This window comes from Larus michahellis, chromosome 1, assembly GCF_964199755.1.
Source record: "Larus michahellis chromosome 1, bLarMic1.1, whole genome shotgun sequence".
Lineage (NCBI taxonomy): Eukaryota > Metazoa > Chordata > Aves > Charadriiformes > Laridae > Larus > Larus michahellis.
This window is the reverse complement of record NC_133896.1, coordinates 78,490,714-78,514,692: the sequence shown is the minus strand read 5'-3', so window position 1 is coordinate 78,514,692 and position 23,979 is coordinate 78,490,714. Positions and strand designations below refer to the sequence as shown.

General features: G+C 43.3%; 2 protein-coding genes across 18 annotated transcripts in view; both read left to right on the top strand.

The window, feature by feature from the left end:
• Positions 1-14,023, top strand: part of TULP3 (TUB like protein 3) — a 39,560-nt gene extending 25,537 nt beyond the window's left edge. Inside the window, exons 7-11 of one of the 2 annotated variants that reach the window (XM_074588296.1) lie at positions 138-250; positions 637-751; positions 2,371-2,469; positions 4,674-4,845; positions 13,870-14,023. In XM_074588296.1, coding sequence (XP_074444397.1) covers positions 138-250; positions 637-751; positions 2,371-2,469; positions 4,674-4,845; positions 13,870-13,901 — 531 coding nt within the window. In that variant the 3' untranslated portion in view covers positions 13,902-14,023. Of the gene's footprint in view, positions 1-137; positions 251-636; positions 752-2,370; positions 2,470-4,673; positions 4,846-5,354; positions 6,699-13,869 lie in introns of those variants that run through there. The other variant, XM_074588285.1, reaches the window with a different exon arrangement.
• Positions 14,024-14,586: 563 nt separating this feature from the next.
• Positions 14,587-23,979, top strand: part of TEAD4 (TEA domain transcription factor 4) — a 60,111-nt gene continuing 50,718 nt past the window's right edge. For 2 of the 16 annotated variants that reach the window (XM_074588457.1, XM_074588411.1), the window contains exon 1: positions 15,009-15,323. The gene's annotated coding sequence lies outside the window, so the exon portion shown is untranslated. Of the gene's footprint in view, positions 14,894-14,993; positions 15,324-16,271; positions 16,318-17,233; positions 17,531-18,047; positions 18,145-20,004; positions 20,038-20,374; positions 20,456-23,258; positions 23,387-23,979 lie in introns of those variants that run through there. The other 14 variants (XM_074588346.1, XM_074588355.1, XM_074588357.1 and 11 more) reach the window with 14 other exon arrangements.

Sequence of the window (23,979 nt, the reverse complement as noted above, 5' to 3'; positions counted from 1 at the left end):
GAGAAAGTAATAACAGCACAGAACAAAATGGGGAATGGGTGCGGGAAATGGAGAGATAACAGTTCGGATAGCAATGCCTAGCAATGCCTCTGCATTCTTACAAAACTCCAGTCTTGATCAAAGTTTTGTATTTCCAGACATTCCTTCTTGCAGGGAGAAAACGCAAAAAGAGCAAAACATCCAATTACCTCATATCAGTTGACCCAACTGATTTATCCCGGGAAGGGGAAAGTTTCATTGGAAAACTCAGGTGAGAATCACAGATGAAAACTACAGACAGGAGAGACTGGATTTTCATTTTGGTTGAGTTGAAGTTATGACTAGCAATCTGGTATCAATTCATTCAGAGAGAATGAACTCGCATTGTCCTGCTTAATGTAATCTGTATTTACCTGCATTGGCAACCTTTCTTCAGCAATTCAGAGAAGGAATTCTGGCTCGATGCTTTTCCAGGGTAGGTTACAGGCTCAGTTCACCGCAGGCACTTTGCAGAAGCTCCTTACTGAGCTGACACTAGGAAGATTCAGATGGCAGGAGATGTGTGTTTTCACTGTGCTGTACAAACACTTTCAGAAGATGACAAAATTTTCCATTGATTCCTCTTTCTTTCTCTGTCTTTCCATAACCTGTCATTAGGTCAAACCTCATGGGAACTAAATTTACAGTCTATGACCATGGAGTTAGCCCAGTCAAGGCACGAGGTCTAGTGGAAAAGGCTGATATGAGACAGGAGCTTGCAGCTATTTGTTATGTAAGTAGTGCCTCTCTCCTTTTGGCCCTTTCTTTTTTGTTGCCTCGTTACCGAGGAAACAGGGCTTACAAAATCACGCTGCCTGGCAGCCTCCCCCCTTAACTTTGGAACTAATCGAACAATTTCAACCAGATACAGCAAAAGGCAGAGGCCTCAAAGGTAAGTTCTTACAAGTTTAATGAAAAAAAAAGAAAAAAAATCAATGACGGGGAGAGAAAGAGACCCAAACTAACTAACATCCTGATGACCTTGTTACCTGTCCCATCGTTCAGCATGTGGCCAGTGAGCATATCCTTTGCACGGAGCCAGCTACAGCATGAACTGCCTCTTGCCTAGCTGGTATCTGGGGGACACTAAGAAGGAACTGGGAGTACGCTCTGAAGTAGAGTTATTTTTTGTCGAACCAAAGGCATTTTGGTGAATAGGAAGAGCTGTAATTATTTCAGCAGCAGCTTGTTGTTGGTAAGGATATGGTTCCAGGGGAAATTGTGATTCGCTAGCTCTGTCCTAGAGATGTTTTCTTCTTCTGGTCTTGTGGATCACCTCGGTCTAGGCTTCAGATTGAAGAGGCGCTTGTGGCCATTCTGGAATTACGTGAGGGTTCTCATGTCACATTGTTTCGTATTCCGATCCTAAATTTTAAAATGAGTACAGCAGATAATATAAAGCCAGCTTTTCAGATTTCTGAACTTTTATCTATAAGAAGTTCATGAAGTTTATATATAAATGAAATCATATCTCATATGTGCCCGTAGATTTTCTGAACTGAGGTTGCAACTCCATCTGTCTGCAAAATGCACTAGCGTGTTAGGAGAAGCTGTATCACTTCTATCAATCAATTCAGTACTTCTAAAAGATTCTGGTGTTTTAATTGGTGTTTGGGAATTCTAAAGGTTATCACTGACATTGTTAGTGAATACTTTAAATGGACCCTTGGTTGGCACTATTAAATGGATGGTTTGAGAATGCCAAGACTTTTTTCCTTTGCTTTTTATAGTCAGTCCACTTGGAGAAGTCTCCTACAGTACTCTGGAAAAATCTGTTTTTCTTAAGATTGAAGCTTGGACAGATGCTGAATACTTTGCCTTCTGGGTCTGTTCTTAGTCATTTATAAAAGAGCATGATTTGAGAGAAAATTGTAGGTATGCTTTTAAACACAAACACCAGCACCTAAAGAAGAATGTCGTTCATTTGTCAGGAACGTTTTAGCCTAAATGGTGGCATATAGATAACATAGACTCAGGTCAAAGATATTCGCCTTTTATCATACTTAGGGCTTGTTCACTAGCAAGATTTTAGCATGTTTTTGCCTCAGATGCAAAATCTTACACCTGGAAATTGCATTTACCTGAGTTTGTTATAAATCTTTCATTAGGATAACAAATGTGCTTTAAATTTGGTAATACTACATATGTCTTCTAACGCAGTTCTCAAAATGGGAGGGAAAGCTATTCTCAGTGATTAAACACAGTTGCAGTTAGATAACTGCTACTACAGTTGTAGCTAGCAAATCTCTAAAAAACAACATAAATGTGGATTCAAGTTTGGTTTTGCTCTCTTTCATTCTTTGAGACGGAGTATCTCATTTACTGAAAATAATGTCTTTCCTTGTCTTTCAGGAAACCAATGTGTTAGGATTCAAGGGTCCCAGAAAAATGTCTGTGATCATTCCGGGAATGAATATGAATCATAAGCGAATTTCAATCCATCCACGAAATGTGAGTTACAGAGTTTGGTCATGTTACAGATTGGAGGAAGAGGTTAAAACTTTCTCGTAGAGGTCTGGGTGTTAACTGAAAATCACGGTTTTCAGAGCAAGGCTGTTAATACCCAGGGCTTTAGTAAGTCTCATGGAGAGTAAATACAACGTAGCCTAAAGGTGTTGATTAATTTGGTTTTGCCTTTTACCTAATTTGTAGCCTTCTGAATAGTGTCTCTATCCTTACTTGTGTTTTGGTCAGCTTAAATATTATTTGCTTAGCTATTGCAGTGGCTAGTGTATTCTCTTGCTGTTGCACCTACAACCACTACTCATGGGTGGGATTCTGTTATGCTGAGAGTTGGGTGAACACAGAACAAACTTGCTTCTCCCAGGAGCTTAGATTCTTCGCCAGTATATGAATTACAACAGATAGATAATAAACAGAAAAGGTGGTATTCTGGTGTAGTAGCAAGAGACTAAATACATTTTTGATTAGAATGTTGTCAATCTCTTTGTAGGAATCACAGAAAAGGAAGATTCTTTAAGGAGAAAGTGGGATGACGAGAATAATGGAGTTTTCTGGTGACTATTTAGTGAGGATTTCTCATACATACGGGCAATGTTATAGCTAAAAGCTTACAGAACTGAATCTAAAGATATATTAAGGTGTATGATGAAAATTGTTCAGTTCCCTGTGGGAACCCAATCCCTGTGGGTTTTATGTTTGGTGTGATAGAAGACCAAAAGGCAGAAAGGACAAGTGCCAGCTGAAAGACACGGTCAGTGTTTTAAGCTAGAAAATGGTATTTGCAGCCATGTTTTGAGTAGATATGAGCAGGACAAGAGTGTATTTGTTGAGGTGAGAGAAAAAAATCTTCAAGAGTGGAAACTCAGAGTCATAAGAGCCTGGAAAAGAGGTTTAATTTTGTGAATGGGCAGGAAAATGGTATCTGGAGGTGGCAATTTATTCATCATCTTTCAATTGGTGTTGCCGTCTGCCCCGTCAGTACAGTAATGGTTCCATGGCCTTGCCTTTATTTTTGTCCCCTATTTTCCCAACTGTTTTTCTAGCAGGCGAGCGTACTGACAGTGGACAAGGCTGAAACACAAAGCTGTTCTGAAAAGTTGGCAAAGCTTTCAGGGTAGGGGTTTGACTCTGTTTTTGTCTTCCTTCTCTGTGATGCCTCCAATTAAGCAATGCTGCCCCCACTTTAAAGGATGAAAAAATGCATCTAAATGCACTTCGTTGGCGCGAATTCTCAAAGTTCTTTTTGGACCTTTTAAAAAGTAAATAAAGATAAAAATAAATGTATAAAGTAACTAGTTTAAACTGAACAGTAAGTTTTATTTAGGTTATTCTCAAAAATCCACTGTCATATATGTATACAATACTAAACCTTTTACTATAGCTGTATCAGTCAGACCTCCACAGTAGGTTGTTTGCTGATAATTTTTTCCCATTAAATAACTCCAGTTTGGATTCTTTTTCTTGGGAGTTTTGGCATATCTTATTTCAGTTTGGATTTTATTTGTTGCAGAACTTTTAAAATTAAATCATGTGTCATGTTTCCCTGACTACTATTTGCAGCTTCTTGTAATCCATTCCATCTGTCAAATGTAATGTGCTGATTTAGCTCCTTTTTGTATCATTTTGTTTTTATTTCCCTCAGTTTTTCATATTGTGCATCACTTATTAGACCCAATAGGATGACATTTAACCTACTTACCGCATACTTACAGCCTGCTGCAGCCTTTGGGCTTTCTACTGAAGCACCCTAGGGCCTGGCACTGTGCAGTTAATTGTGGATTATTTTATTTTGTTTAGAAAGTTTAGAATGTTAGAAGTGGAAGTTGGATCCAACAGGATCAGAGAAAGCTTATGAGACCCAGAAAGGATTCCTGCCAGCAGGATGGCAGTCATCTGTGGCCCGTGAATTGCGGCCTTTCCTGTACACATGCTTCCTTCTCTCTCACTTGTTTTTCTTGTTTGGGTGGAAATATAGTGATAGCTTATTGAGTGGAAAGGAATGCTCGGGCTGGGAATGCATGAAAGTGTCTTCCTGGTTCTTGCAGGAAATTTTCAGTAGGACTGAGCTTAAGTGTCTGTTGTGTTTCATTAAACAGGGAATGACCTTCAAGTGACAGAGTGCACACACATGAGAAGCAGTACTCAAAAGCAAAATTCCAAATCTGATAAACATGTTTCTTTCTTCTGAACAGGAACACGAGAGTCTGCTGTCAAAATGGCAAAACAAAAATTTAGAGAACCTCATTGAGTTGCACAACAAGGCTCCAGTCTGGAATGATGATACTCAATCCTATGTTTTGAACTTCCATGGGCGAGTCACTCAGGCCTCAGTGAAGAACTTCCAGATTGTCCATGATAATGACCGTAAGAGTCTGGTGGAGAGTGTGTGGGGCTTATTTGAACAGGGAGGACACGGTTTATTTCATGAGATTTGGGAGGAATAGGACACTTTTCTGGAGAAGGGAGGCTGGGTGGAGGAATTCAGCTCAGGATTACTGGGGACTTCTCTGCTGTAAAGAAAACTATATAAGGCCTCTCTTTTTCTGGAGTGGCTGCAAAGGCTGCAGCAAAAGAAGGGGCAAACGCAAGCTTCCTGAAGGGAAAGAAAAGGATTATTATGGCACCTTCAGCACAGCAAAAGAGTGGTTTGAGCTTTGGTTCTGAGAAGAAAGGTAACCTCTAGAATAACACAGTCACTCTAGAGAACAGACTTCAAGGCCACTCTGGTGAGAAAGGGTGGATACACCAACCACACATATTTGGGACTGCCAGACGTGTGTGGCTTTTCCTTTGTGGTTGCTTTTTCGTTTGTTTTTTTTTTTCTTTGCTTCACTGTGAATTTGTTCGTCTCTGAATCTTTCTTTTCTCCCCAGCTGACTACATTGTGATGCAGTTTGGTCGTGTAGCAGAAGATGTGTTCACTCTGGACTATAATTATCCTCTCTGTGCTCTTCAGGCCTTTGCTATTGGACTCTCCAGCTTTGATAGTAAATTGGCCTGTGAATGAGAGACAACAGACTTGAAACATGGAACTCACTCCCATCCCTGCATCTTGTTGTAAGAGTTCCAGGTGGAGTAATGAAAAGCACATTGGGGATGGAAGGGAACTGGAGGACAGACTTCTGCAGGCTTATTAGAGAGCAAATACCAGGCCTCAGAGCATTATGGTAGCTGGCAGTAGACTACCTTAGGAGACCGTCCCAAGACTGAGCAGTCTCTGCATGCATTGTGGAAGAACAAGGAATATGGGTGATGTTTTTGTCGTCGGTGTTGATTCTGCCTTCAGAATCCTTGTAACAGATGCTGCATGAGAGCAAGCTAAGGAATTTAACCCGATTGGAACCCCTTGCAGCTAGGATTAGAAAAATAATGGTTTAGTGGTTCATACACCTTGGAACTTCCACAGTGCCCCTGGAGATGATGCTACTGATCTGATCGGGAACTCTTGAGTTCCCGATCAGATGAATTCAGAAAAAAGGAGGACAATTATTGGCATGTATTCTCTTTTACCCTGTGTTCCATTTTGCTGTCTGTTACAACAGTCAGACACAGAAGGATTCGGGTTATGGCTCTGTGCAACCATAGGTAATGTTCAAAAAATACAGAAGTGGAATGAGACGTTGGCTCTAATAAAACGCTTTTCTCTTACTCTGTGGGATGATTCTCTGTTAAGGCTGATAGTCCAGTTCCCTTTCATTATTCTGATTGCTCAATATCCCTTGACAGTCTTTTTACCAAATAAAGAACAATCAAATCTCAAATGCTCCCCTTTTAGTTGGTGATATTATATCCATTGCTGTTTCTGTTAGTTTTAACCATGTGAAAAATGGGACTGAATAGATGATAGAATCTGACTGAATTTAGCAGAAGGTAGTATTGTAACAATATACAATACTATTCCTGAAAAGCAGTGTTCTTACTGATTGAGTTTGTCCATTTTTTGTTAAAATTTCCTACATTTTTAGGAATAAGTTAGTGACTGCTCTCATTTTTTTTTAATGTGAGATTATCTCAAGTCATGACATATTAAAGTAAATTTTATATAAATAATTTTAACCTGACTATAAGAAGGAGTTGCCTCAAAAGGAGACTACAGGTGTTTTTGAAGGCATCAGAAAGTTTAAAAAAATTAATAAATGTATTATGGGCCTTTGCAATGTGTCTTTCCAATGTTCCATTTTCAATGATGGATGTACAATATAGAGACTGTAGGTCACAGCATGGACTCCTCCTTGATCCATATGGCCTTGATTCATCAGGGTGAATTTCTGCACACTGTGACACGTAAGCCTCACAACTGCAGCGTACTAAAGCAGAGAACAGTTACTATCTTGCCTGTTTCATGACTGTCATGCATATTCATGATGAACCTGGAAAACTCTATCCCTCTATTAAGACAAGAATAGGTGTTCTCCAGCTTTAGATATTGTCTCTGTTTCAAGCTGCAAAGAGCCAGATTTTTTGCTTTTGGCCTCTGTAGTCTTTGGAGTGGTAGATGTCACTTGCTCTTTCAAAATAATGAAACTTTGTGAAGACGTTTTCTGATACTACCAGCAAAAGAAAGAATATCGTAATCGTGTGTAAACTCTATATTTAACTGTAAATTATGAATTGATACTGAGAACTCCAGCTCGTGTATCTCTCAGATGCTCATTCTGCATTAGCTGGTGAGCCATTGTTTTGAGATGATCTCATCAGCAGAACAGTCAGCGAAGAGAATTTGAATCATGGATCTTGTTTGTGCCTTCATGTACTTCCGGCTCATCAGGCTGGGGACAAGACCTGGCAGTGTTTTCCGGTTGTGCTCTTCGGAGTTCTTGGCTGATGGCTCTGCATTCCTTCTACCCATCCAGAAAAACTAAAGTTAGTTTGTTACCTGTCTGATTATTTTTCTGACTAGGACTGTATGAAAGAAACTGCCTTATGTTACTTTGGGGTGACCTGAAGGTAGACTGCTAATTTCCAATTCAAGATTATTTTCTCTGTGCTCGGAAGGCCATGGTAGCATCCCTTTACTCACTCTTTCAGTTAGGCTGGTCAGCAGTGGCTCTTCCATCCGTTTATTGATATCAAATGATCCAAGCAGGGTCAGGGCCTCTGGGTCTCATTCAAATTATGCAGACAGATGAACTGATTAAGTGCTCTTTTATCAGACACTGTTTTACGTGAGTTGTATTTATAACTTTTATATCTAAATGAAAATAAACTGATTTATATATTGAAAAAAATGCTTAATTCTAAATGAAGTTTTTTTGTAGGATTTTGGTGTCACTTTTTGGTGTTCTTTGTTCCTCCTATACTAGATACTACTGCAGTTTTCTTCCCGTCATCTTTTATCTCATTTCTCTTTTTAGTGCCCCTTTTCCTTTTTAATTCTCAGTTCTCTTCCTTTGTGGTGTTTTTTTCATACACTTTTCTAAGTCTGGGGATAAATGTAAGGTTAGTCTCTCTAATACTTTTTTTTCCCCATCAGCAGGTTTTCCTGTATAGTTCTTGGTTCCCATTTGATTCTCTCTTCAAGCTAGTTGCACGTCTCTGTCCCTTGTTTTTAATATTCTTCTCAGCATCCAATTAGGGCTTTTGAGATGGTTCCTTATGTGTTTTCCTACTGTCCATCTGAACCCATTCTCCTGTTGAAGTACAATACCATATATTTCTGAATCGACAACTGAAATAATACAAGGCTAAGCGGAAAACCATGTTGAAGTGGCTATTTTTTTCCTGTTTCCACTAGGAGATATATGAACCTCAGTACGAGGAGATATGGTGGTTCTGATAATCAGAAACTGACACAGCTCTCAACGTGCAGGCCTTATTCTTCATGCTGGCTGCTTATCATGTCTTTTTTTCCACTATTCCCATCTGAGTCAGATTAGGGTTAGTTGGTAGAGAAAACTGAGCAGGAAATACTACTGGGCATTTGTTCTTAGTACAGTAATGTCAGTTGCATATATGCAAATGTAACATTCTTGAAATCCCAAAGATATCTTTAAACCAAGAAGGACGCATATTAAACTGTTAAATATGAATCCTAAAGGCAGGCCTAGCAGACTAAAACAGCTCCTAGGCTGCTATAAGCTTCTTGGTTCACAGGCATAAAAGACAGTGAATAATTTATTGCTCTTTTAGGGCTCAGTCCCACTATCATTGTTTTTGTAGCTTAATTTGGTAGCACTAGGACAGGGGGTTTTGTTACTGTTGGCATAATAACTATATTACACTTTACTTAGTGTGCTCCTCTATTTGATGGTATTAACAGCTCTGTAAATCTCTCAGTTGACATTGTATTATGTTTCCTGTCCCTAGTACAGAAGAAGGCAGGCAAAGCCTTCCTTGTGATTTACAGGCAAGGAGCTAAGAGTTTGTGCGAAGTCTTGTGAAACTGCACTATGGACCGATTCCTTCTTTGACAGAGTCAGGAATCTCGTCTTCTCTGCCACAGTGTCAACTGTTGTACATGATTGCAGTTTGGAACTACTACAGCTGAAACCTAGAACTAAGAAAGGTGCTTAAGGTATCTTAGGGCCAAGGGATTTGGCCCAGCATATTGTTAGGAAGACGAGTAGAAAAGCAACGCTGGTGTAAGGGCTTCCTTACTAACAGGGAAACAGACTGCTACAACTGTGAAGTAAGAATTGAAAGTCCTGCCATGAAAGAAGGCAGAGACCCTGTACCCACTGTTACTCCTGTATCTCTTGAACTGTAGAGTCTATATAGAGTTCTTGTCTTCTCATTCCATCCCTTAATATGTTCTATGTGGAATTATTCTTTCCCTGCTGGAAACTGGAGGTCACTTCTTTGGTCCCAAAATGGGAGAAAAGTCCAGAAGCAAACTTAACTTCACCAAAATGCATTAAGGTAAAGGCTACTATAACTGTAAACTACTCAAGTAATTTAACATTTAATTTAAAGAATACATAAATGGTTGAATGTATTCTAGAGGATGGAATCTAGAGGATGTAGGACGAAAACTAGAAGGGCCAAAGCTCAAGCAGAACTCGTCTTGGCCACCACGGTTAAAGATAACAAAAAGAGGTTCTTTCAGTATATCAATAGAAAAAGGAAGACTAGAGAAAACGTAGGCCCACTAACGAATGAGATGGGCACCCTAGTGGTGGAAGACAGAGAGAAGGCAGAGCTACTGAATGCCTTCTTTGCTTCAGTCTTCACTGCTAAAGCTGTCCCTCACGAATCCCAGGCCCTGGAGGCAAGGGGGAAGGTCTGGAGAGAGGAAGAGTTTTCCCCAGTAGAGGAAGATCAGGTTAGAGACCACTTGGCCAATCTAGACATCCATAAGTCCATGGGCCCTGATGAGATGCACCTACGAGTGCTGAGAGAGCTGGCAGATGTTATTGCTTGACCACTCCATCATCTTTGAAAGGTCATAGAGAACAAGCGAGGTGCCTGAGGACTGGAGAAGGCCAATCTGACTCCAGTCTTCAAAAAGGGCAGGAAGGAGGACTCAGGGAACTACGGACCAGTTAGTCTCACCTCCGTCCCTGAGAAGATAATGGAGCGACTTGTTCTGGATGTCATATCCAAGCATGTTCAAGAGCAGGAAGTTATTGGAAGTGGTCAACATGGATTTACCAAGGGTAAATCACGCTTGACCAATCTCATAGCCTTTTATGATGTTATAACTGGTTGGCTATATGAGGGCAGAGCAGCAGATGTCATCTACCTTGACTTCAGCAAGGTTTTTGACACTGTCTCTCATAACATCCTCCTTAGGAAACTGAGGAAGTATGGACTAGACAAGGGGACAGTGAGGTGGACTGAGAGCTGGCTGTGTGACAGGGCTCAGAGGGTTGTGATTAATGGAGCAGGGTCGACTTGGAGGCCTGTAACCAGTGGTGTCCCCCAGGGGTCAATACTTGAACCAGTATTGTTTAATGCATTCATCAACGACCTGGATGAGGGGACAGAGTGTATCCTCAGCAAGTTCGCTGATGATACCAAACTGGGTGGGGTGGCTGACACCCCAGAGGGCCGTGCTGCCATCCAGCGTGACCTAGACAGGCTGGAGAGCTGGGCAGAGAAGAACCTAATGAGGTTCAACAAGGACAAGTGTAGGGTCCTGCACCTGGGGAGGAAGAATGTCAGGCACCAGTATAGGTTAGGGGTGGACCTGCTGGAAAGCAGTTGTGAAGAAAAGGATCTGGGGGTCTTGGTAGACAGTAAATTATCCATGATCCAACAATGTGCCCTTGTTGCCAAGAAGGCCAATGGAATTCTGGGCTGCATAGGGAAGACTGTGGCCAGTAGGTCGAGGGAGGTCATTTTCCCCCTCTACTCTGCACTGGTGGGGCCACAACTGGAGTACTGTGTCCAGTTTTGGGCTCCCCAGTTCAAGAGAGACAGGGAACTACTGGAGAGAGTCCAGCATAGGGCAACAAAGATGATTGAGGGACTGGAACATCTCCCTTATGAGGAAAGGCTGAGAGAGCTGGGACTCTTTAGCCTGGAGAAGAAAAGGCTGAGGGGAGACCTTATTAATGTTTACAAGTGTCTAAAGGGTGGGTTTAAGGAGGATGGAGACAGACTCTTTTCAGTGGTTCCCAGTAACAGGACGAGGGGTAACGGGCACAAGCTGGAACATAGTAAGTTCCAATCAAATATGAGAAAAAACTTCTTTACCGTGCGGGTGACAGAGCACTGGAACAGGCTGCCCGGGGAGGTTGTGGAGTCCCCTTCTCTGGAGATTTTCAAGACCTGCCTGGATGCAGTCCTGAGTAATGTGCTCTAGGCAATCCTGCTTCAGCAGGGGAGTTGGACTAGATGATCTCTAGAGGTCCCTTACAACTCTGAAAAATTCTGTGATTCCGTGAATTGGTGATCATTTACTTTGATTAAATTAACATTTCCAAACAAGGCAAACCATTGCACTGTCTGCAGCAAAACAGCTTAAAATTATGAAGAAAACAAAGGATTGATTTTTTTTAATGCTTAATTGAATCGAACCCCTTATTTATTAAAGGGAAAGTAATACTATTTTACTGTGAAAAATTACTTTATTTTATAAGCTGCATATCAAAATCGTTCAGATAGACTACAGATAGGGTTGGGGAATTAAATCTGATCATCTTGCCCAACTCCCTCTGCTTTCTGTTCTAAGCAGAATAGTTTGCTTACATGTTACTATCAGTAAAGAAGAAAAAAAAAAAACAACAAAACCACGAACAAAAGCGACACCAAAACCCCTCTGTTCTCTTGAGTGGGTTTCCAACTGTAATTGACTGGAGTCCTACAAACAATTTGCGTGGTGATTCACAGGAAGGAACAGGTTTCAATTCTTTCTCTTTGAGCTATGTTGATTCTGCAGGGAAATGGGAGCAAGACAATACATTAGTCACATAATCATGACACCTGGCTTAGAATTCAAGGTGAACAGATGTGATGAGAAGTGAGCTACCTTTAACATATATTTGTTTTGCATTGAATGACATATTTTTAAATATGGCTTAGTAGAAGCAGTGGCTAAATGAGACCATTACAGGGCTTTATATAGCAACCCCCTCCCCCAGTAATTTAGCTGAATTTTGTAACTTCACTGCATTTATATTGTATATACTCTCAATTCCTACACTTGTATCAGAAAACTTTTTTCTTAAGTATTCATAAAATGAAATGATTGCTGCATTGCCATTGCCTTACAAAGAAAAAGAATTGCAAGCGTATTAAAAAGGATTATGTGTATCAGTTATCTTCAGGACTGCCAAACTTAAAAAAAAAAAATTAAAAAAAAAAAAAGTGCAGAAGTGGAGTTGGCCTTCCAAATCCCAAGACTAAGTTTTTGAAGGTGATTGGTTTTGCCAACTGGTTTCTGAGCCCTTAGGACACATTTAGGTCCTGTTTTCAGTCTTTTCTCTGCAACTGAAAGAGTTACAAACTTTTTTTAGTTTTGGTTTCTTACCAAAAGCTGAGCTTTTTCGTAATCCATTTCTTCAACGTATTGAAGTTTTAAACAAAGCCAACTGTGGCATAACTCTGCCACAGGTAGTTATGTGCACACCAGGCATCTGTGACAAAGTCACCTGCTGGAGACAGGAAAAAGTTTATTTTGCTGATGTAGCTGCACTGCCCAGAGCTGCCAATAGTATGTAGTTACATTACTAAACTTGCTCTTTTACTACTGCTGTTGTTTTGGGGATGTGGCTTTCCAATCCTAGTGCAGCTCTCAGTCTAGTGTTAGCATTTGCTAGTGCAGCTCGTTGACATTCCCGCGCTGGTCATTTTTTTCCTAGTGTACATATACACCTTGGAAAAGAGATAAATTTCAATACTTTAGGTGGTTTCTGCAGGTAAAGTGGCTAAAACTCTAGTATGCATGCACTTAAAGCTTTGTACCAACATGCTTCTTTTTTCAAGTTAGCGTTACTACTTATTTGCCTGGTATAACTTGGGTCTGGACCCCTAGTGCTGCATGGCACAAAATGATCAATTCTCCATCAAAATTTTCTAAACGCGTTTTAGACAAAAGACAACAGAGGCAGACAAGCAAGGAACTATTAAGAAAAAGTGTTGCAATGCTGATCAGTATGATACTCTGCATTTTAGCACGACAGCCTAAGCGAGTCTTCTCTAGGTCTCATGATAGGCAAAAGGGATTTTGAAGTTGCGGGGGAGGTGTTGTGCAAATAATTAAATGATTTTCATTTCAATTAAATAATTGAATGATTAAATTTATTAAATTAATTCAAATAATTGAAAGGTACACGGTCACGGAAAAGCACTCACAGTTACAGTGCTCCAAATAGATATGGCTGAATTCCCTGGGCTTGGTTTTGATTATGGTCCTGCTTTCTAGGGTGTTTATGATGATTGATTGATTTCCAAATGTAACAAGAGCAAAGGAGAAAGAACACAAATGAAAATTAAACAGGAGCACAGTGGAAGACTGACCAGAGGTGACTATTGAAAAAGAGACAGTAGTAAATGACCACGAAAGACCTTTAGGACTTAACAGAGAAGACACACTCTGTATTTGTTGCTATAAAGAAGAGAGAGATGGTGTCTGCAAAGTGTGGAGAGACATGGTAAAACAGGCATCCAGGAAAACAGCCCAGTGGCCCTCTTCTCAATTGCTGTGTGCGCAGCAGGCCACGAAAGAGAGTTGTGGTTTGGGAACAGATGCAATACAGGGAAGGTTAGCTGAGAGCTGAAGCTGAATGGACAGGAAAAGAGCGGCTTCATAGTGAACCAGACCAGCAATCAAACCTAGTTCGAACCAACCTGCCACAAGGCAAGTCTGACAGGCGTGGGAGAATAAAGGACTGCTACCAAGCTGGGACTGCCTACTTTGGTGGTTGCTCTAGTTTTGTGCCAGAGCGTGCTTGGAGCCACAGTGCGTTGTCAATGTAGTGATGGGTCGTGGAATGTGCTTTGCAGATGAGGACGGGGAATTGAAGGCGGAGGGGTAGAAGGGATGTGTGGAGCCTCCACAGAAAAAGGGCAGCCGGTTTAAGGTCCATTACCTGCAGAGCGATTGAGGAAAGCCACAGAGGACATCCCTTTGCTGTTAAGTGAGTAGTTTACTTTCTGGGATGCTCCTGGGACAATTAAACTGTTACGACCGCTTCTGCAGCGTTGGGGTCGGTTTGTTTTGCAGTGGCTCAGCTACGCTGGGTGGAAATCACATCACACATCCCTAAGGGGCTTCGAAGAGGTGTTGTCAGCGGGCTGCGCCCGGCTCGAAGGGGCTACCCCGGGGAGCCGTGCCCCTGTGCCAGGCCGGGGGGGGGACGGCTTCCGTGGGAGCAGAGCCCCCTCACCCGGCGCTCGGAGCGGGCGGCTGCTGGGCGGCCGCCGCCGAATCCCGGCAGCGCCGGAGTCCCGTCCCCGGGAAAGCACCAGGCAAGCGACGCCGTTTCCAGGGCTCTTCCCCCGGCTGAGGCCGGCCCGTCCCGGCCGCGGACTCCCAACTTCTCCCCGCCCGGGCGCCGCGCCCGCCCTCGCCGATTCCTAGAGGCGGCGGCGTCCCGGCCGTTCGCGCCGCCGCCGCCCCCTTCCCCCGCTCCCCCCCGGCCGCCCGGAGTTTCCTTCCTCTGCTCCCCCCCGTGCGGGCCCCCTCTTCCGGCCATTGCCCGCCTTCCCTCCGCCCCGGTCACACACGGCCCCCAGCCGGGGAGCGCCCGGCCCCGCCGGGTTTTGTTCCCAACTCCGCCTCAGCCTTTCTCTCGCCCCCCCCCGCGCCAGTCCCCTCCCCAGCCCCGTCCCAGCCCCTGCGTTAGCCGGCAGTCCCCTCCCTCGGCCGCGTTCGTTTCATACCAACTCTCATTCCTCGCATTCCTCACTTCCTCCTTTCAAACTCCAGGGGAAATAAAAACCCTCCCTTTTCCTCCCGAACTCCTGCCCAGCCGCGGCTGCCGCCGCCCCCTCCTCGCCGCCCCGCCGGCCGCTTCGCGCTCCTCAGGTGAGTTTGTGCGCTTTGTGCCTCCGCTCCCGCCGCCCCGGGCTGACCCGCCCCCCGCCCCGCTCCGCTCCGCTCCCCGCCCGGCAGGAGCTCCCGGCCCAGCATTGTTCGCTCCGTCCCCGATGCTGCGGGACCTGAGGAAGGGGGAGCCCCGAGGGCCCACCCCGGAGCCGCCCCGAGGGCAGCCGCGGCTCCCCGGCAACTTTTCTTTCTCTCCAACTCGGCAGCGGCGACGCTGAGCGAGAAGCTGACCCGCCCGCTCCCGCCGCGCTCCCTGCGGGGTCGGGGTGGGGATCGGGCGGGAGCGAGGGGCAGGCGCGCAGTAACAGCCCTTATCCGCTCTTTTGGCAGAACGTCCTGGAGCAGAAGGAGGATTTGAAGCCGGTCCCCGCCGCCCCTGCGGAACAACGGCTGCTCCTGCCTCGCTCAGGTCGGGACAGGCTATTTCGCGATGGCTTTCGCGCGGGGTGAAGGAAGGGGTGCGGGTGCCCGCAGCAGAGGGGGTGCGAGGGAGGGTTTGGAGCCCCTCTCGTGTGCGACAGAGGAGGCACAAGCGTACAAAGGAAGCGATGGGAACATCCTCAATGGAGGTTCCGGCGGCTTCTCCTCGGGAAGGGGCTGCCGGCGCCGGTACTTGGGGAACTCAGTCGCTTGTCGCATAGGCGGAAAACTGCTAGCACTTTTAACGGAAGAATATAGGTTTCTGTAGCGTTTGTAGAGATGTTCTTGAGGGAGGGTGGAGAGAAGGATCAGTACTTTCTGTAATAAACTTTAATGTAAATTACGAAAGATGATTTGGGGGGAAAACAACAAAACAAAAAAATCATAAGCAAACCCATCCGTGAGAAGGCGTGAGGGTTGTTACAGGGCATTTTCCAAAAGATGAGGCAATATTGTTTTCCCAGATCAGTTAGTCTGAAGTTAGAGTTGAGTTTTGGTGGCATGCCCCTGGAAAGGATTTAAAGTAAAAAAAAAAAAAAAAAAAAAAAGCAAACCCAAACAAAACACGTTGCCAAGTAATCTTTTATCTTATGCAGATAATTCCGTTTAAATGGTTCCTTGCATGGGATGCTGAAGATAGGGCTTTTTTTTGTAGAAGGGGGAAGGAGTGTAATCCAGCATATTTTAAGAACTTCTGTAAAGTACTTTGTAGTGAATGGTCATATATAAGTAAAAAAAAAAAAAACAACCAAACCCAAAAAATCAAACCCAAAAAAACCCCATATAGACCAAACCCCAACCACAACCAATCTACCAATTTTTTTTTTTTGCTTTTGTTTAACCTGAAGTTACACTCATGTTACTTTCTAACCTTGAGTTCTGCGAATCCTCTGCAAAGGGAAGGTGATTATTTTTTTTCTTGTTTCCTATTACTCAGAACACATCGGCTTCCCCTAGACTTGATCGCGCTGTCTGTGTGCGAAGTGAGTGGAGCATTCATTCATCTGTCTGTCCATCCGTCTGTAGATATAAGAAGTTTTATTGTTTCTTCACCTGCAGAAGGCAGTGGGCAGTGGGACAGGGCATAGAGTAACAGGGAGGAGCGAGAGGAACAGAACTAGAGGGAAAGCAGACTGGGTACATGACAAGTGCTAGGGCAGGGTTGAAGCTGCCGTGCCGTCACCTGTGCGGTTAAAGCCTTTTGGTCTTGATAGCTGTTTCTCATGCCAGAGAAGAGGCTGGATTGTGCTGTAATGAATACAGAGGGGCTTCTTTATTAGGGCTGTTGGATGCTGAGGAACTCTCTGGTTCTCTTTAGGGAGTTGGGTTCAGTCACATTACGGAATTTTCCTAAATCCCCGGTCTGGATGGTTCCCTCAAACTTGAGCATGCAACAAAGTCTGTCATCTCTAAACTGGAGTATCAGCTCATTCTTTGTTTCCTCTCAGAGGTGATCTCTGGCGCAATTAGTGTGTATGTGAATGGTTGTTAGGAATTTCTCCATTCTCTTGGTTCCTCCTACGTCTTTTGGATTTTTTTTTTTACTGATGGCATTAAAGTATTTTAGCTTATTACTGTGGTAAGCGTTTTAATGTTAATGTATTACAGAACATCTGTGGTACAATGGTATGAAAGTAGTACTGCCAAGTGCTGAAGAGAAGGGCTCCATGTCACTGGATCTTTCTTGTGGTTTAAAATAAAATCACAGTTGCTGTTGGTTTTCGTACTCAGATATTTGTTTCACAGAGCTTGAATACAGTAAGTAGAGTTTTGAGAAGGTTGCTGAAAAGTACAGTTTACAATAGATGCTGCTTGCATATTTCTTCGGAGTGATATTATACTCATTCACAACTTTCATTCCTTGGGAAAAATGTGACTTTTTCTAATTGTATCTTTCAGCTCTTGGTTCTGTCACAACATAACTCAAGCAGCAGGTCCATGAAGACTTTAGGCTGGCGCTGCTGTAGACAGGACCTCAAGCTGTCCATTTCTGTACTTGTCACACCTCTTTTCTTTGTTGCTGGCGTGGGTATTGGCACTGCTGTTTACTGACCCGGCCCAGGGGGCTGATCCAGTCGAAAAGTAACACCCTCTTCTAGCAAGTTAGTTTTCAGCCACATCTGTTCTCCAGTCCAGTTAATCATACGGTCACATAAATGCTGGTGTGTCTGCAGAAGGACGTGCAATTACTCTGAGGTGGGCAGCGGGGGAAGAAGGGATACTTTCTTAGCAACGTTGCCATCTTTTCCCACCTTAAGTAGTTCCTTGGACCATGTCTACAGTCGCTCCTGTGATAGTGAAATGATTTTCTGTCTTATCTGTCCACAACTGTATCTTAAGAAAGCAAATATTCATTGTTTTAAAGATCTGTTATACTTTCCCTATAGCTCAGATTTGTTCTTTTGTTCATTTGTTGTTTTATTTGGGTTTTTTGTGTAAATGCTATGCAGTGGATTTTCCAGGGATTTTCTTGTGCAACTTTTTCACTGCCTGATGTCAGAAAAAATTTCTTACTCTACTGCAACAGTTTTTGCCTTGGTGTGTATTTCTGTGAAATGATTGCTTATTCTCTCTCTGCATTTGCACCTTCTAAGTTCTTACAATCTCCTAATAAGATGAAACTTTTAATATTTTTCAACGTCTATTATTCTAAGCGTAATGATTGGTTTTTATACTCTTCACTTTCTTCAATTTGTCTGTGTTCCTTATGCAGAACGAGATCTAATATTCCACGTGTTGGAGGTGATTTGTGTCTCTGTTGCCTGAAGTGATACCTGAGCGTGAGCAGACAAAAGTTACATTTTCTAGAAGTATTTGCTTTGCAGACAACTCTCTTATTTGTTCAGCATACTCACTCTTGCATGTCTTTAGCTCCTGCTTCTGGCAGGGCTTTTTCCTTGATTTATCTCCCCCTCCCTTCCCCCCCCCTTTGTTGTTTGTGCAATTTCTTTGCATTACTTTTTCCACATAGTCTTATCTGTCCCTGCTGCTTCTCTTGTTTGTTTTTGAGCTGTCTGAATGCCTTTGAGTTGTTTCCATCCACTGGTGTTTGTGGACTTCATTCTGTATCACCTTCAGATTTCCTTATCATTCCCTTTATTCGGCCTTAGATCTCTAATTAAGATGTTAAAGAAATCCCGACAGGCAAAGATCCCTGCAGCAACCCAGTAAATGCCCCCTGTACCTGTTGGTTCCGCTTAGTTTTGAAGCCGTTAGTTAATTTTCTAATAATATGACCGGTACTCACCAAAGCCAATTTGAAGTAATTTTTCAGCTATGATTTCCTTGGAGAGTCGCAAATGCTATTCTAAATCTAAACCTATTACGTCATGCACTATATTCTTTTCATTCCCTAACTTCATGGCAATTCTGCCCTCCTTTGAAGAGCAATCAAGTTTATCAAGATTTACAGTAGTGTATGCTCCTCTCTCTCTCTCTCCAACTTCTGCATTATGTCCACCACCATGCTAAATAAATGCCCAACATGTTCCTTTGTAGAGCCTTGTCAGGAATTTGCCTGCGTGGAGCTGGTTGCAAGATCTGAGACTAGATTATTAGAAACAGTTTGGAGGTGGTGTTTTGGGTTCTTCGCTTTTTGGGTGTGTTTTTTTTTTTTTTGTTGTTGTTGTTCCTGCCCCTTGGGTCCTCCTTTTTCTGGAGATGATGCAGTCACTCCCCTTTGTTTTTTAACACCATATGAATTAGACGTCTTCCTGCTAGGGAGGGGCAGGTTTTCCAGTTCCCGGTGCCACTGGCTGAGTCACTGGCTCTGTTTTTCTGTTCCGTTGTATGTTTATAATTACCTTGTTCTTACCTTTGTTAGAATATGATTGCCAAAGGGTAGGTGTTTTACTTTGCTGTACTTCTAGGATGTGAGTGCCAGTGGCTTTTAGAGCCTGGAAATAAGCCTTTGAAGCATCTGCTTTGCTATTGCCAAAGAGAAAATAAATTAGCATAGTCCTCAAAGTGCACCCCTTCAACCCCAAAGTGCACCCCAATGGTAGCCATTTAATGACAGATGTCCAGACAAAGTCTAACGTCTTGTTACCAGGACTGCTTTAACTGAAGGAGGAAAAGTCAAGAGAGCACTGAGCAGGTGGATACTGAAATGGAAAGGAGGATTTGCTGATGTGTCTTATGTTCATCTTACCTGATCGTACTTCTCCATAGCAGGTCCTTGAAATAAAGCTTACTGATACCAGACTAGCAGGATTTTGAGAGGCTCTCTTGGTTTGAAAATCTTGTCAGTTTAGGGGGAAAAAAAAAAAAGGGAGGTGTAAGAGAGAGGTTTGCATAAGAAGATTTTCTTTAAGTACTTTCATTGATCTTTTATTTATCTGTCTATAAATAAATAAAATACTATTTATTTCCCTACCCCTGTTTGTTTGTGAAGGATCAATGCAAATGGAAGAAAATAACTGTGCGGGGAAAACAATGTAAATCACTGTTTCTATCCGCCCGGTAAGCTAACTGAAAAATAGCGAAGCAGCATCTCTTTCCACTGTTTTTTTGGTCACAGGTTTTATTCGTAAGAACAGGTTTTAAAAACGAGACAAGTCTGTGGCTGGCTGTGTCCCTTTAAGAGTCTAGTTTTGCTTGGCTAGTTGCCCTTGTTCTCCTGTAGATTAATCCAGCAGAAGGTATATAACCTGTTGACCTTCCTGGTGAGAAGGGTCTGGAAGGGCAAAGAGATAAATCGGAAGGTTCGTGCTTTCCTGTAATATCTGGGGGCAAGTTTAACCTGTGTTTTTCAGCTTTTGGCATTTCTTTTTTTTTTTTCCCCTCTTTTTTTGCTTAGTGTTTCCCATTTGGTTGTGGTTGTACTTACAGGTTCTCATGATTTTTCACTTGCTTTCTGTGAAGTCCCTATATGTTTAGCAGTTTAGAAATGACAGTGTGTTTATGCCACAATTGAGAGGGAAGAGTTCTGACCTCAAAATTACACTAATCTGAGTTGAAGACGGCCCTACTGTCTCTTGTATCAAAGTGGTAGGAGAACTGGAATCTGGCTAAAATGGCTGGTGTCTGTTTGTCTGCTAGGTAATTTCAAACTCCTTTACGGAAAACCAAATCAGGTGGACTTTCCTCAGTGCCAGCCCTCAAGAAGCGATCATCTTAGCTGTAAGCATTGAATGTTCACCTAGTGCATGTTCCAGGTGGGGCATGTACTCCAAAACTGAGCTGGAATGGCTTCTGAATACTCCAAGACGGTGTGGCTTTTTTTGGTAGCCATGAGTAGGGTTCATTCGTATGACATAGATGTTTCGTGGTTGTTCTTCACTTTACTCAGGCGTTGGTTTATCAAAAGTATCAAACACCTTTAAGCTGCCATCTAACTACTACTAAAATCAAGGCACATGCTTAATTGGATGACTGAATTGAGGTCCCATTTTATATACCTGTTCTGCCTGTTTGTGGTTTGCTTTTGTCTTGAGGCTTTAGTAAAGGGCTTAGCCCTGGCTGGGCAGGTCATGCCTGCAACACAGGTCACCAGCAAGCACTGCAAATGCAGAAATCTGGCTGTGTCTGTGGGTTGTGTGGTCAGTGCTTCTGTCTATTCTGTTGTAAGCCTCTTAGCCCAGGTTCAGCTATTTCTTTTCTTGCAGACTGGGTATAGTTTTGGAGCTAAACATTTTCACTGCTTTGGGTGAGATTCGCAAATATCTGTCTCCTGCCTGAGTTCATGTGAAATTCTGCCATTAATATCACGGAAGCTAAGTATGTCACAGTTCTGAGTGTTTTTTTGGGACACCTACCCTTGAGTCCTAGACAAGAGGTTGAGAGATGTCATGAACAGGAAGCAGGATTAGGAAATAAGAATTTGATTTGGATATCATAAAATGGACATAATGAGTCTCTCAATTTCGTGTTACTTGTCAGGAGAGACTGAAAAGACGCCTGACTTCCAGGGTTAGACATGAGCCCCTCTGAAGTCACGCTACTTGCAATCACAAATTATTTTTGAAGTTCACCTCTTCTTGTCTTGAAATTCTTGTCTGGATTTTGCCCCCAGTCTGATTTTGTCATTGGGTGGTTTGCTTAGGTTTTTGTGGTATAATTTTTTCTATAGGCAAGATGGGGGGCTTTTGAGTCTAATGGTGAAATTTTCAGGACAGCTGACTTTCAGAGGGTTTAGGAGACAGACTTTTTTAGGTTGCTATTAAAGGTTCCATACCCTTTAATAATTAAGGGAATAATACTCTTTGGAAAGATGCTAAGCATCATCTATTTCTGTCTCTAGCTTGGTTTGCTATGACTCAAGTAATTTTTATCAGTCAGTGTCTACACTTGTGTATACTTGAAGGGACAATTGTGATTTAAACATGTTTAGCTAACACTACTGGTGATTCTGCGATAGCCCCGTGGTTCACTGCTTTCTAACCAGCTCTGTGCCTGTTGGGAATGACTCCTGGCGACTGCTGCTGCTAGCACGAGAGTGGCTAACCATTTTCACCCTGCCACAACCTTCATCTGTTTGGGAAGCTGTGAAACACACGCCACGTGTCTTGGAAAGTCAGGAGAATGGGAGCTCTGGGAGCAGTTCCCGCATGGGAAATAACAGTGACTCCCCAGGAATTGCACTGTTCCTTTGAGGGCTGTGGCCAGCCTAGTGTGTGGCTCAGTCCCAGGGCAACCTGGCAGTGTCAATCTCTGCTGCCCTTGCTGGCTCATTTTTCTCTCCCAGCTGAGATGTAAATCACGCAGTAGTCACTTTGTCAGTCCAAGGCTGGTGGCCTTGTGAAGTAGCCTGTGTGTGGGAGCTGTGCACGAGTTGCCTGTGGCTCAGGCTCAATTCCCAAGTTGGCCACCCCTAGACTAGCGGGAGCAGAACCAGCCTTTTAAGTTTTGTTGTTGTTGGGTTGGGTATTTTTTTCCCTCCCCTCTTTGGGCAAGCAAGGCTCTGTGTTCTGTTTCCTTTATCACAAATGTAATTAATTGGGTGGTGTGCAAGGCCACACACAGCCTTATCTCATCACATCCTGTTTGACCGAATTATCCAGGGCTGCAGGGATAGAAGTTCTCATCTCTCCTTGTTTTGATTTATATCACTGTGCTGGACACTACATCCTCTCTCTGTTTCAGTCAGAGCTCAGCTACTGCAATAATTTACGTGTTGTTTTGCTTTGCTCAGGAAGTCAGGTGCCTTTTGAACAGCAGTTGCCGCAGGCAGTTTCAGCGTAGCAAGCAAACGAAGCTTAATTTTGTGCTAGGCAGTGTGGTAAGCATTCAGCTGGAGCCCAAGTTTATGTTGGATATGATCTGAGGCTAGTAGTGCTTGTTTCTTTGTAAACCGGTATTATTCAGTGGTGAGACAGAGAGAAAAATCTCGCAATGCAGCCTATATTACCTTGCCCAATACCCAGAGGGAAATCTCAGTTCTCTTTTCTTCCTTGCCTGGTGCGGTTGACAATATGTTAAGAGCTTTGGCTTCACCTTTAGCAAGTAACACGTACCTTAACTGGTTTTATCCACAGGATTAGGCAGCATTACTTCGGTGTCCTGGGTGCGTAGGGATATTCACAGGGAAGAGCCAGCATTGCTCAGGGATTGCAGGAGGCCCAGGGCAAAAGGTGAGATTGTAGCCAGGTCACCACTTAGGGCCTAAGTTGTTATGTTAGTGCTTGAATGGAGCCCCCCCAAAAGGCTCTGTGAACTGCACCCACCCATCTCCACTGTCGCTGGGTCTTGCTCCAGGCTGATTGAATGACAGGAGTGCAGCTCCTGAGGAACTCACGCTGGCTGGTGCTACACAAGTGCTGTTATCTTCCTAGATACAGTTCAGTCAGTGCTAGTTAGTCTTGCATCTTTATTTGGCTCTGCACAGACCCTGTAAACGTGTTCGTGATTTCTGTCCTCTTTTGTCTGCAAGCTTTGACAGACCTTAGTTATTGTTGAATAGCTGCTTTCCCACCTTTTCCTGTAGGTTTTTTTCCTGCAGCCTTTGAGTTGCACCCCCCTTGGAGCTACTCATCTACTGATTGCACTCGTTCTTTCAGAGGAACTGAGCTATTATTGTAGTGTCCCGTAGAATTTCCCAGCCTCCTCCCTCTGGTAAGTTTGAATGCTATCTTCCATTGTACCTTGTCCAATAGATTTTGTAGTATTCCAAACTGTTGCTTTCCTAAAGCTGAGTCTCCTTGTACGACTGCATTGTGTAAGCTCGTTTGTTAGTGTGTTCTGGATGGAAGTAACTGACTGGTGGTTGCTGTCTCCAGGTTTTATTATTGTTATAAACTACTCTAAAGTAGCAGTTTGAGCAGCAGGACATCTGCTCTTCTGGCTGAACTGATTCTTTTTTTTTTGCAATTCTCTGACTGCTGATCAGATATGAAAATGTTGTGGTCTGGATCCTCTATAGTAGTAGTATTTGGCTCATGTTATCAAGGTAGTGAATACCGGGATTGTTTGTTTTCATTTGCATTACAATGACATCCAGGAATACCTGTAAGGGGAAGCAGTCCCTGCCCCCACAGCTTGCAGTTCCATTAAATGAGAGTAAGGATGAAGGGACGTCCTTGGTAAAATTAGGTGACTTGCTCAGAAGCAGGGGTGGAACTGCACTGTCAGGCTCCACACGGCTCGGCTGGCAAGTCTTCTTGCCTGGGAGGGCTGAGCGAATGGGAACATCTCTGGTCGTGTGTCGT